Raw genomic sequence first — 13467 nt, 5'->3', positions numbered from 1 at the left:
CCATTGTCTTTCTCATCCTGTAGCCTAGCTACCAAAGCTGAGCTCACCAGAGCCTACACCTCTCCTCAAGCCTTATGACCCCTTACATCTGTGGGCCACACACACACTTGGTATATTCCTCTTGAACCCTGAAGCTAAATTCAACTAAAAGGTCTTCAGGCTTCATGATTCCTTTGCTCTTGCTGAAAGGTCCCATTGATCACCCACCCTCTGTGATGTTTATGTCCATGGTGAAGAAGGAAGAAGGCAGAGTAGCAATCACCTCTGCCTGTTCAGCCTTGTCTTCTGGTTGCATGTGATTGATTTGTTAAATTTAATTATTTTATAGTACCTGAAGGTAGGGTCTGGGGTAAGACAGTCCAGGTCTACAACCAAGTGTAATCCTTAGCTGTGTGATCCTAGGTAAATTTCCTGTGATAAACCATATAAAGTCCCTGGTATAAAGGGCATTTATGCTATATATGAACCATATAACATCCAGGGCAGGCACTACCAAAAACATAGATGATGGAGACTCTGGGAAATCTCTTTTCTCCCTCCTTGAATTTCTTTTACTGTTGGGTTCTCTTATACATTATCTATTGAAAGATCAGATGATACAAAACCTCTGACTGTCATAGTAAGCCAGAGAATCTAGCTCATCTTTGTATCATTAAGGACTTCCAAATATCATAGTTGTGCAGTGACAATACATTCATTTGCTGAGCAACACAATCTTGGATTCAAAAAGGTATAATTATTAAATAATCAAGAAAAAACAATGAAGACTGCCCTACATAGTGACCTCTTGTGAAATTTTCATTATCAATAACAACCCCACTAAGTACAAGCTATGATCCAGGGTTATAACCCTGTTCTTGCCTGCTTTTGCAAATAAAATTTTATTAGAACACAGCCATGCTTATTTCTTTGCATCCTTTTTATGTTTGGTTTCATGGAGTAACTGCAGAATTGAAAGATACTTTCATTTTTACCTTGTGTGCCCCTTTTGCCATGTGTTTTTGTTGTTTTGAGAAGCAGGATCTTTCTGTAAAGCCCAGACTAGCCTCACAATCCTCCTAAAATCTCAAAGACTTTATGGCCTGCAAAACTAAAACAGCCGTATTTGAAAACATTTGCTACCCCTGAAGAAGTTTGCTCAAGTAATCTTGAGACAATCTTCTACTTAGAGTCTCAGATCATCATTCTTCAACAAGAAGAAAGGAAACAGGCGGGGTACTGGGGAGCAAATGACTTCTCACGATGAGCATGGCAATTTCATCAAAATGAGTTTTTCACTTGTGGCAGTTTCATATCTAAAATGAAACTAAAATTGACCAAAACATAACTTTCCCAAGGGTGCCACAGTTTCAGGATCCCATCAAATGAAACAAGATTCAAACAGGAAAGCAGATCTGGGTGTGATGTCTACAGCCCAGGTGTGGAGTAGCCAGAAGAACTCAACCACATAAATGGAAGGAGAAAAGGTCGAAGTGGAAAAGACAATTGCATCAATTTGCTTTTGCAGCAGCTTAGCAGCAGCAAAGGAGTCACACCTGGAGCATGAGCCAGCATAGCTGTGACTGCTTGCTGCCTCTCCAGGCTGCCTATCTAAAAAGACCTTCACTTGCTCAACTGAAAGCCCTGGAATCAATTACTTCCCAGCAGTGAGGGGATAAGCATTAAGAGAACGACAAGTGTCCAGCTGCCACTGCCACTGTGCCTGTGAAGGGGCAGGTGGAGACAGCCTGACAAATTTAAAACAGCTTAAGGAGCCAGATGTAGAGACAGTCCACAATCCCCATAATGGAAAGGCTGAGGCAGGAGGACTACCAAGACTTCAAGGCCATCCTGAGCTGCAGAGTGAGATCCTGTCAAAAAAAAAAAAAAAAAAAAAAAAAAAAAAAAAAAAAAAAAAAAAAAAACAAAACCAACACCACACAACAGCTCAGGTAAGTTTCTGGGAGGCAGATCTGGTTCAGTATAAAAAATCTTATCTTATTGCCGCCCAGTTATCAGCTGAGTGAGTCAGCCTCCCACTGCTGAGACAAATATCCAAATATCAGAGATAAATCAAATAAGAGGGAAAAACATTTGTTTTGGCTCCTGATTCCAATGGGTTCATTCCACAGGCACTTGACTCAGTTGGTTCGGTCCTGTTTGCTAAGGCAGAACATCAGGAAGCCCATGGTAGAGTAAACCCACCCACCTCATGGTGCCCAGTAAGCACAGAGAATGCCTGGCTTCCTAACAGTCCCTATTGTATAAACCCTTAAGCTGTCAATCGATAAATAGATTCATCTAGTTAGAAGGAGGAACCCCCTGATCCAGTCACCTCTAAGCAACGATACATTGAGAACCAAGTCTTCAACACAGGTTTCTGAGAAGCACTTAAGATCCAAATCTAAACATCAGATGAGCAGATGTTCTAATAAGGCAGAGTTCAACACGTCAGATACATGTTTATCCCAGCAATATCCTCAGAGACATCATGACCCTGTAGCTGGAAGGATACAGAAGGGACTGTGAAAGAATCTGACACATGTCCCAGTGTTTTGTTTTTATTTTTCCCTGTGAGATTCTAATTAAGAAAGTTGTATGACAAGGAAGTAAGATAAAGCAGATTAAATAGATGTTGGCAGATTATGAGAACAACGTGTTGTAAATATTTTACGTTTTGAAGAATCATTAGCAACTCAAACCAGTAAGAGAATAAACTGGATCCCTTTTGTCAGCAAGGTAAACAGAAGGAGGAGAGCAGGATTCCACAGTGCTCTGATGGGTGCCCCACGGAAGTAGCCAGAGGTTTTGGCTGACAGGATCCTGTAGAGGTACACTGTGCCCAATTCAAGCTGAGTCCATTCATGCTGGCCTATTAATAATTTGCCCAGTGATTGATGCTACAGCCAGCTCCCTCTCACTGTAGCCTGTCTTATCTTCAGTGGAGCTAGGCAAGCTCTGGCAGGCAGACTCCACTCTGATAATGGCAGTCAGGAAGGTATCTCACTGCAGAACCGGAATGAAGCCTGAGCTACAGCAATGCAGCCTGAAAGATTAAATATGACAACAATATGTATTCCCCATGGCTGTGTTTTAAGGGAATGAAGGCCACTAGTTCAGTCTAAATAGAAATCCACCCCCCCACCCCCCGCCCGCCCAGAGCAAGATAAGAAAACATGGGCTCACTGCAGCAGTCAGCTGGGACACTAAAAGGTCATTGAGGTTGTGAGTGCAATAAACAGGTGAATGTATGTTGTTCCAGTTTGCTTTTTGTTGCTGTGATAAACATCCATAAGCAAAAGAACAACAGGAAAGAAAGGGTTTGTTTCAGCTTATACTTCCAGGTTGCAACCCATCATTGAGGAAAGTCAGGGCAGGAATTCAAGGTACAAACCTGGAACCGAAACCATGATATACAGATGGCTGCTTACTGGCTTGTTCCCTGGCTCACTGCTTAGCTCACCTTTTTATGTAAGCCCATGCTTACTTGCCTTGGGCTAATGCTATGTACAATAGCTAGGTCCTCCCACATCAGGCTTCAATCAAGACAATCACAAGCCACTTTGATTGAGGTAATTCTTCTACTGAAACACCCACTTCCCAGGTGACTCTAGGTTTGTGTTAACAATAAAAACTAACCATACTAATACATACAGTCCATGTCCCCCCTGGAATTAATATAAAATGACTTTTCACATACCACATACATATTGAATCCCAGATGCTATCCATTTCAAGCCCTACCTATAGTAGAAGAGATGCACTTTCCAGTACATAACATATACATGGTTGCTTCATTTCATTGCACAAGCATACAGAAATTAGTCTGGGGGTAAACTCTATGCTCACTTTTGTAGATAAGGAAATTGAGGCTCAAAATAATGTCACTTAGCTAAGGCCTCTCACATAATGAGTAAAAGTGAGACTACAGCCTGCTAGCTCAATGCATCTTGATCACCTTCCCAGACAACTTTTGTGTGCTAGAACCTTTAGACAGATTGAGAAAAGAGTAAAGTGAGGGAAAAGCAGAGTCATTCTTTTCTCAGACATCCAGTCCTCATGCCACCTACAAATCCAGCCATGATGAGGTCAGAATCACACCATCATACTCGGATTTGCTGAAAGCAAGTGTGAAGGCATCAGTGTGGGGGGAGAGTAAAGGGATGAAGAGGCTCAGAGGAGCCAACAACCCAGGTGCATGTTTCATACTGCAGCACAGAGAGGACAAGCCCCCCACTCCCATCTGAAAGCAGATGTGCGAATAGAGACCACTCAGCATCATGAGTTGCTTTAATGGAAAGAGAAGGATGCTATGTAATACAGCAGAGGAGTGTAGCTGCTTCTGGAGCAGTGATACCTTCACTCTGGACATACCTGCCATCCCATTCTCACTGCCACCAACGTACTGACCCCTCCTGACATTGTCCCTGGTCTTTCATCAGCAGTTTCTAGAAAAAAGACAGGAGATGGGTTCCAGGGAAGAAAGTTCTCCTAAAGATTTCCCAAGGCTAGTTCTACATGAGCCACTTCTACCCATCTCCTACCACCTCCAAGATGCATCCTAGCAACAAACAGCCACTATGCAGCAATACTCTGGAGGCCAGTGTTCTTCCCAGAGCATGTGAGCTACTTGCAGGTTCCACAGGAGGTAGAAGAATGATCTAGGTTATGACCCATCAGCCTTAGGTGTAAATTCCAATCAACCACATGCTAGCTGAGTCACAGTGGCTTATTCAGGAAGACAGCAATAATGGTTCTTATGTTTATCACACTGCAATAGCAGAGATTCAAAGAGGTGCATCTGCTAGAACCTGGTACTTGCCAGCACAGGGTGGACAAATAGTAATTGTCTCTACTCTTTCTTTTCACTTAGTGTTGGTGAGGTGGCCTGACCTGGCATGACAAAGGGTACAATCTTCTGCCGTCCCTTACTTCTGTTACCTTTCTTTCTTCCAAAAACTCCAAATGGATGACAGACAAACAAACTATCAGGGCAAAGGTGATGTTTCAAGCACTCACAGACAACAATATTTACTCTTTTGAAAACATTATTGAATATTTACTTAATTATATTGTATTTCTTACTTCTTACTCCTGGCTGCTTGACTTAATATTATAAAACTAGGGTCAAAACAGCTAGTGTCTTTGTCAATAATGTCATTATAAATAAATCTGTGCATAAATTTTTGTTCTACTTGATTCAAATAAAATTCTATTTAATTTGACCCTATTACATAGTCATGTAGAAATTTACTCATTAGTCCAATGACTTTTTACCAGCCATCTCCAATATTTCATTATTATAAATAAGGCTCAAATGAACATCTTTCAGGAAAATACTTGTTCAATCATTGGATTCAGATACCTTTTTAAAAACTTACTTTAAAATTTATTTTACGTGTATGAATACGGCAGGCCCACCGCATGGCTGCTTCTAACCCTGGGAAAGCAATGAAAAATGGTAATTATAAACATTTAATGTTGGGGCTGGAAGGATGGATCAGTGGCTAAGAGCACTGTCTGCTCTTCCAGAGGTCCTGGGTTCAATTCTCAACACTATCCATAACTACAGTCTAATGGAATCCCATACTGTCTTCTGGTCTGGAGACACAGATGCAGATAAAACACCTATATACATAAAATGAATAAATAAATCCTTTACATATCCTTAGTGTTTATGTAGATACATGTGTGGTCTTGGCTTACAGGGGAGTGTACATTTCTGTTTCTTATATGTATACATAGAAAAAACCAAAATTTTAGCACTGGGAAAATGGCTCAGCAGGTAAAAGCATTTGCTTTGCATGCTTGAGAACCTGTTTTCAAAGTGAATCTCATGGTGGAAGGAGTGAACCAACTCCTCACAGTTGTCCTCTGGCCTTCACAGTGGCCTGGCACATACACACTTGCACTCGAACGCACATACATATTCACAGAGTAGTAATACATAAAATTTTAAAAAGAAACAAAAGTTTTAAAAATTAGAAGCAAATATCCCAAAATTCTAACTACTACTTAACCTGTATGGTTGGTACAAGAGTGTTGCTGTGTTTTTGAAATATCTGAAAAAGTAAAGTAACAGACTCAGTCTCCCCAGTCATGTTACTCAATCATCTGTTCATGAGGCCATCCCTTCAAACTCTGCAATCATGTCTACTTTTTGCTCCATGCATCCCACAAACAGGGTGACCAACATCTGGCCCACAGGAAGCATCTGTGTGCATATTCATTTATCCTGTACTCTTTTCTCCTCTGAAGTCTTGTGAGAAGACTGAGTAGAAGAGAGCATCACTCTATAAGTGGCTTCCCTCACAGCAAAACCCCATGCCCTAGACCACAGATCTACCTCCATGATCCTCCTCCTTCTCTGGCATCATTTACTCTCTTTCTACCCTCAGGACCTTTGACCTTACTGTTTCTCTGCCTAGAACACTAAATTCTTCACATAATAAGCTCCTGGCTGCTCCTGGGTATCAGTTCAAATATCATGACCCCATCAGGAGACTCCCTGCCATCCACAGTCACACAACTCAAGAGCTTTGCACACTGACTTTCCTCTAGGAGAGTCCTCCTGTTTATCTTACCTTGTCTCTACTCCTGCCCCATTTATCTCCCTACTTGCCAAACACGCTGGTCTGCTATAGGTTTAGAGCCAAGAGTACGGTGTACAGCTGATTCTCTCTCTAACTTACTCAGGTCCTCTCAGTGACATCTTCCTGGATTAACTACTTAACTTCCCCTGAGATTTTCTCTTTTTGCCTCCCTGTGAAGTGAGGGAGCTGGTAAACTCTCTGGACAATCAAAGCATCACAGCATTTACTGATTATATACAACTGCTATTTGGTAATCAGGCTTAAAGAAAGTTGGATAGCTAAAAAAAAAAAAAAAAAAAAAAGTCAATCAACTTCCCCTCTGCCACTCCTTGATACAGTTTACCTGTTTTATTTTTCTTGCTAGCTACGACCTGCCATCTACCAACATACCTAGTCCTCTAAGCGTCTGTTGTGGTTATGGCTCCTGGCCTATCTCCTCACTCTAATGTAAGCCCCATTAAGGGAGGAAATGTAGGTTTTGTTCTCTGACCTTCAGATCTTAGCAGTGTCTCACTAAACATTTGATAAGGAACAGATCCACTTCCCAGGACTGCCAGTGTCTTCTTCCTCAGGCCGCTGACTGCCTGTTCACTACTTGTTTTCTTCCAGATGACCTGAGAGTGTGAACAAGCAAGACGAGAAAACTGCCCTTTAAACCACGTGCTCAGTGGGTAGTAACACATCCAATACATCTCCCTGCCAGAAATACATCAAAAACCCTGTATGGCTGGGGCTGAGGAAGGGCCAAGAAGGAGCTCCACAGCACTTAACTTCCTATACCCTTCTGATTCTCTGAAAGAATATCAGCCTGTAATAGGAACCTGTAAAGAGAAAACTATTTACCTAGTATAATTACAGTGTGAGGAAAATGCATTTCATTTATTTTGTATTCTACTTCAGACTATAATTGCAGCCTAAATCCCAGTAGTAAACAAACCAGCTTTGCATTTTATATGTTACCATGAGGCTCTCTCTCCAGGTTTGCTCTTCAGAGCCAAGGAAATGTTGACACAGTTGCACACCAAGTTTCAACATGCTGATCATGTTAAAATAGTGCACAAGAAATATTTTTCCACTTTATAAAAAGCCAGACTGTTTACATGCGTAAGTGGCCAGAGACTTTGCTATCTGTGTGTGGTCCTGAAGTTTCAATATCATAACTATGAGTACAAAGTGGGGCAGCATGCAACTAACTTGGCTATGAAGCTCCACAACCAAAACAGGAATCAAGACATTACCACTCTAAACTCAGAAGCAGACATGCTTCAAGTGGTGGGGGAGGGGAATGTCTTACTTATTTTAATTGAGTTTTGAAGAAAAAAATAATTTAATAGAGCTTGGTTATATGTGTACTTGTGTGGCAATGTAAATTATTAAGCAGAGAAATGAGAGGAAAACAGAGAACAGGAAGGGCTTACATGGTCTTCAGCCTATTTCTTACAAAACTACAGATATATGCCAAGCACAACATTCAGTAACTCTAAGTTCAGAGTCACCGGGTAGAAAAGATTTACAAAACAGTTACTTTGCATAGATCTTAAGGACAAACATGAGAATGAGGAGCAGCTTTACTTCAACTTGGCCCAGTGGCTCAACACAGCCCTTGGACATCCTCCCAGCAATCACCACCAACCAGAGGAGGGGCCCCAAGTTCACAGCCAGGCCAAAGGAGAAGACAGGCCCCATCTTCTGTATGTTTCCCATTTTCCAAGCAGCACTGGCTTTGGCTGTCAATTTAGTGATTCTTCAAGCTAGAAATAGAATTTACACAGGAGTTACACCCTGTCCAGACAAGATAGAAGTGACAAGAGACCTCACAGAAAGAAAAATTATCTGTATTCGTGTAACTGAAGACATGCCCACATTCCCAGAGTCTAGAGGTTTGTGCTTGGGAGAGGTTTTGGATTCTGTGCTGTTTGCACTTATCATTCCTCAAAGTCCTAAATGCTTTAGGTTAGGAAGCATTGCTGGTTCTCACGTTTATAATGGATCTCCATTTGAAGATCCCTCATAGTGTACTGTGTCTAAACAAGATAAATAAATCAACCATGTAATGTAGGCAGGTTCATGTTGCAGGATGAGATGGCCTTTCCCTTTTGGTTGCCAAATGCACACACTTACTCTCAGCCGACCGAATAAACGAAAGAATGGTACTTCATTACATTTTTTTTCCTGGCATTATTATTTTTTTCCTCCTACAGTTTCTTTTACAGAGTTTTCTGTGGCTATAGGTCAGAAGAGTTTTCCTGTTGCTATGAGAACAGTGTAAATACGTGAACTTTAAAACTCACTTTGGGGGTAAGGAGCTGCCACATTTCCAGCTACCTAAGCCCTGCTGGGTGTATATTGCATACTCTTTCCTGTTAGAACAGAGCAAGGTCGTCTAACACAACTGACAATCAGGCTGCCATCTTTGAGGCAAGAAAACCCCAGCAGCCTTACAGAGGCCCAGTGACTGCTGGAACTTCTCCACATCTAGTAATAGCCTCCTGTGCTGAGAGAAAAAAAACAAAAAACAACAACAAAAAAAAAACAAAACAAAACAAAAAAACAGCTCAGTGTTACATTTTCAAGGTGCAGAAACATTCAAGTGTTGCCAAGCCCACTGAAGTTAGGTTACTGCTACAGTGTAAGTGTTTCACTGGTGGCCCCAGGGGTCAAGTGGTCTGGTAAATGTGACTTATCAGGAGTTACTTCAGTGAGGATAACTTTAACTCATGGATGACAATGGCCTCAGCTCCTCAATTACTTACTAACATCACTGTTGAAAGGACATATCTTAGCGGTTAAAAGAGAAAGAATGAAGCTCACATTTAACCCGGAGTAATTTCCTCTGTAATGTTAATGGAGATCATTCTGTACTGGATAAAAGGATACTCATAAAGCTGACAACTGGGAAAGGCATCATGGCCTCCTATTATTAAGGTTCTTTACAGAAATGGAAGCAGTAGGGTTGTGGGTGTGGGTATGTACAGAGAGCAAGAGAACAACTTAGAGGCTATCATGTCTGCAATCTGCAGGCTGGCCCAAAAGGCTGGAGATGGGAAAGATGTTGATTCAAGCTTCAGCCTGGAAAACAGACTAAAGGCTAACCTCCTTCCTTGTGGTCCAAGCTTTAAGGCCTTCAGCTGACAGAATAAAGATAGTGTGCTTTACTCAAGAGATATAGTACCTGGCTATGCCACCCAGGTTGGTCTCAAACTCCCAGCACTTGGATTCTTCAAGTGTGATTGTCATGCCTGGCTCTTAAATGTTCATTATTAAAAAAAAAAAAAAAAAAAAAAAAGCCTTTTCAGCAGCCTCTGAACTGGAAGTAGGTCTAGATGAACAGCAACAGGGAATAGTAGTCTAACAAAGTTCTTCCTGCCAGAAAAGGTTAAAAGCAGCCACGCTTGTCTTGTGTCTCATCTATTACAGTTGGTTGTAGAAAAGACTATTATCATTATCATCATCATTAGTAACATATTTCTTCTACAAAGCAACTGTAGTGTCTTCACTGTTTTAGTGACCATCAATGCAAGTACATATGACCAAATCTGTACTTTGTATAGAACCTTTCATGATTTATTTTTAAGTATAATTCACATGGAAAAAGCCATCCATTGATTTCATCCAATGACATCAGGCCAGTGGAAAAAAAGAAGCCCTACCAAAAGAACACATGAAGAATAGAGTGGCTACACATACTCTTATGCACAATACTGGCATAGACACAACCTCCATCTGTGATAGGCTCACACGTTAGACATTTGATGTCTCAGTTCAGAAGCATTGTCACCAAGGACTATCTCAAAAGAGTATTGGCTGCAAAACAAAAATCCCAAAATAAAAATAAGAGGTATAGGGAGAAACAGAGGATGTAAAAATGGTAGGTCTTATAAACATACATGTTTTTCAGCCCATGGGGGGGAAAGTCATAAACTCTTGACATGTAATATCATATATGCAGTCTTCTCTTTGCTTTTTGTTGTGAGGCAATTTTGTTTGCTTGTCTGAGGATGATGTCACATAATCTAGCAAGGTTGACTTCAAACTCATAATCTTGTCATTTTTTAAGTGAATATAAAGAATAATCTAGAATTGAATAAAGTAAGGTATGCATATATGTGTCTATATCAAAATTACATGTTATAGTAACATTATAATAATGTCATATTAAGAAGTGGAAATGACTTACAATCTAAAATATGTATTTCATTTTTAGTTGTAATTCTCAATGAGAACTTACCATCCAATTGCTTGTTTTCTTTTCTCCTACATAGAAGAAAATAGGCAAGTAAAAACTGCTGCTGCCAGGCAGTGGTGGCGCACGCTTTTAATCCCAGCACTTGGGAGGCAGAGGCAGGTGGATTTCTGAGTTCAAGGCCAGCCTGGTCTACAGAGTGAGTTCCAGGACAGCCAGGGCTACACAGAGAAACCCTGTCTCGAAAAACCAAAAAGAAAAAAAACTGCTGCTATTGTTATAGTCTAGACAGGGCAGCCTAAGACAAAAAAACTGTCTAAAGTAGAATTAAATATGGGGTGATTTTCAAAAACAAAAATTTAATATGGATTTTTAAAAACCTGGACTCTGAAAACAATCTGAAATGGATTGTAATGGCAATTGTGAGTTCTGTCAGAGAAGCAAAACTTTTTATAATTGCCAAAGACTCTACAATCAACATAATACCTAGATCCTTACTCTGAAGCATCCCTCTGGTCATATTCAAAGTTTTAAAACTGTTTACAAAACTATTAGAAGCACATATTAAAAAGTATTTAAAACTTGGGGAAGTGCACTGGGATGCTGTTGTTCAGTGATGAGTACTCCTTGCCTGGCATTCCACAGGTAAAATGAAGTAAGTCAGAAAGCTATCTCAGGGCCCAGAAGGTAGGGAATGCCAAGTACTTGATAAATATCAGCAGACAATTCATTGTGGGCAAGTTGTTTAATATTTAAGCAAGATGCCCTTAGTCTAGGTTACATCATAGAAAGAATAGAAATACTGGCTAACTTTAGAGTGTGTGGGAAATTTGGGGGGAACTAAATGTATGTGGGAGACATATCTATAGAAATGCCAATCCTAATTCTGATTCTCAGTTTCTCCCTAGCATCCTCCCAGTTGCAGATGGTTATGTGACACAGCTCTGGACCACAAAACGGAAGGAAGTCTCTTGGCTGGTACTCCTTTTCAGACAAAGAGGGAATTATTAATATGTGCTATCTCTCTTCTCATTTGCCCTTTCCCAACCTCTTCCTGTCTGATACTCAGATATGCTGTCTGAAAGTTAAGTGGCCAGTTAGTGACCACAAAACAAAGTCCATGCTTAAGGGATGACAAGCTGAAAGACAGAAGACTGAGTTGCTAATGGTAGGTCAGCCTCCAGATTTTATATTCTACAAGAAAAATAACACTTGTTAGCTTGTGATTCTCAAGGTGAATTTTCTTTTGTTTATAATCTTGGCTATACAACAAAGTAAAGTATTCTAAAATAATAGAATAACTAACTATACACAAATTCTAAACTAGAAGAAGGGCTTCTGGATAGAAGAAAATATAAATAAAGTCTAGATGAAATCAAAAGACAGGAAGGGAACACACACATCAAAAAAAAAATATACCATACAAGAAATTTTTTTTTCAGTTTTATCACTATCTGCAATAATGCAATCTATGAATAAGTACAGATTGCTATACTATGCAAATAAATAAATAATAAGTAAATAAATAAGCACATCCATTGTTCCAAACGCTGATAAATAAAAAAAAAAGTTGGCAAAACAAAAAGCTTTACAAATTTTAATCCAATGAAGAACTTGAAACAAAACTTTAACAACAGAACAAAACAGAATATTTCAGGAAAGGAGTCATATCACTACGAGTAAATACCTGATAATAAAAATAGAAAAGTTTAGAAAGATATTAATTATGAACTTTAGACTCAGCAGAGCAGCTTTACGAAACAGGAAGCAAAAATATTAAAATGTAGTAAAAATGACAAGTACATAACAAGAAAGTGTGCCAGAAGCTTAGGAATCAGTAAAACATTGTAACAACTAACAAACAAAACTGAACTAAAAAAATATATATATAGAATCTTAAATTTAATAGATAAAGAATGTGAAGTTATTTCAATTATGCACTAACTAGTGGTTGAACTAGAAAATGATCTAGCAGTTAAAAACACTTGCTTCCCTTCCAGAGGACCCAAATTTCATTCTTAGTTCCTCTGTCAGGATTCCCAACTGCCTGTAACTCCAGGCTCAGGATTTTATATGCCCACTTTTACCCTCCAGAGGCATCCTCCAACATAGCATACACATGGACACACAAGCATAAAAATTAAAATAAATTAAAATTCAAAACTGACTTTGTGTCAGGTCAGAGAAAAACATTTCAACAATCACCTAACATACTGTAGGGATTTAAATTAGAAACTCACAAATCTTGTTTGATATTGTTTTGTGTCTCTTGCAGTGCTAGGGAGCAATCTCCAGGCTCGCCCAGGGCAGACAATGAACATCCCCAGGCTTGCCCATGGCAGACAATGAACATCTCCAGGCTTGCCCACAGCAGACAGACAAGTGCTCTACCAACAAACATCTCCAGGCTTGCCCACAGCAGACAAGTATTCTACCAATGAACATATCCAGGCTTTCCCAAGGCAGACAATAAACATCTCCAGGCTTGCCCATGGCAGACAAGTGCTCTACCAACGAACATCTCCAGCCACAAAAATGTTCTTAAAACGCATTTTAAAAAATTATGATATGACCCTAAATAATTCAAAGAGAAAGTAATAATATAATCAAAGAATATTTATAGATGAACTATGATGAATGTATTACATATTAAAATCTATTATACTGATTAATGAGATTTAACTCTCAGTCACATGTATTTATTGTTTTAAG

The 13467-nt window shown here is 39.8% G+C and overlaps 1 protein-coding gene across 6 annotated transcripts in view; it reads right to left on the bottom strand.

Moving 5' to 3' along the window:
* The window catches only part of Slx4ip (SLX4 interacting protein), a 151738-nt gene that overhangs the window by 91537 nt on the left and 46734 nt on the right, over positions 1-13467 (bottom strand). For 3 of the 6 annotated variants that reach the window (XM_076929831.1, XM_076929828.1, XM_076929829.1), the window contains one exon: positions 4354-4427. The exons of the other annotated variants lie outside the window; for them this stretch is intronic. In XM_076929831.1, the coding sequence (XP_076785946.1) occupies positions 4354-4401 (48 nt within the window). In that variant the 5' untranslated portion in view covers positions 4402-4427. The remainder of the gene's footprint in view (positions 1-4353; positions 4428-13467) is intronic. 6 annotated transcript variants of the gene reach the window in all.

This window comes from Arvicanthis niloticus, chromosome 2 (assembly GCF_011762505.2).
Source record: "Arvicanthis niloticus isolate mArvNil1 chromosome 2, mArvNil1.pat.X, whole genome shotgun sequence".
Lineage (NCBI taxonomy): Eukaryota > Metazoa > Chordata > Mammalia > Rodentia > Muridae > Arvicanthis > Arvicanthis niloticus.
The sequence above is the reverse complement of the archived record's forward strand: the minus strand, read 5'-3'. Positions and strand labels throughout refer to the sequence as shown.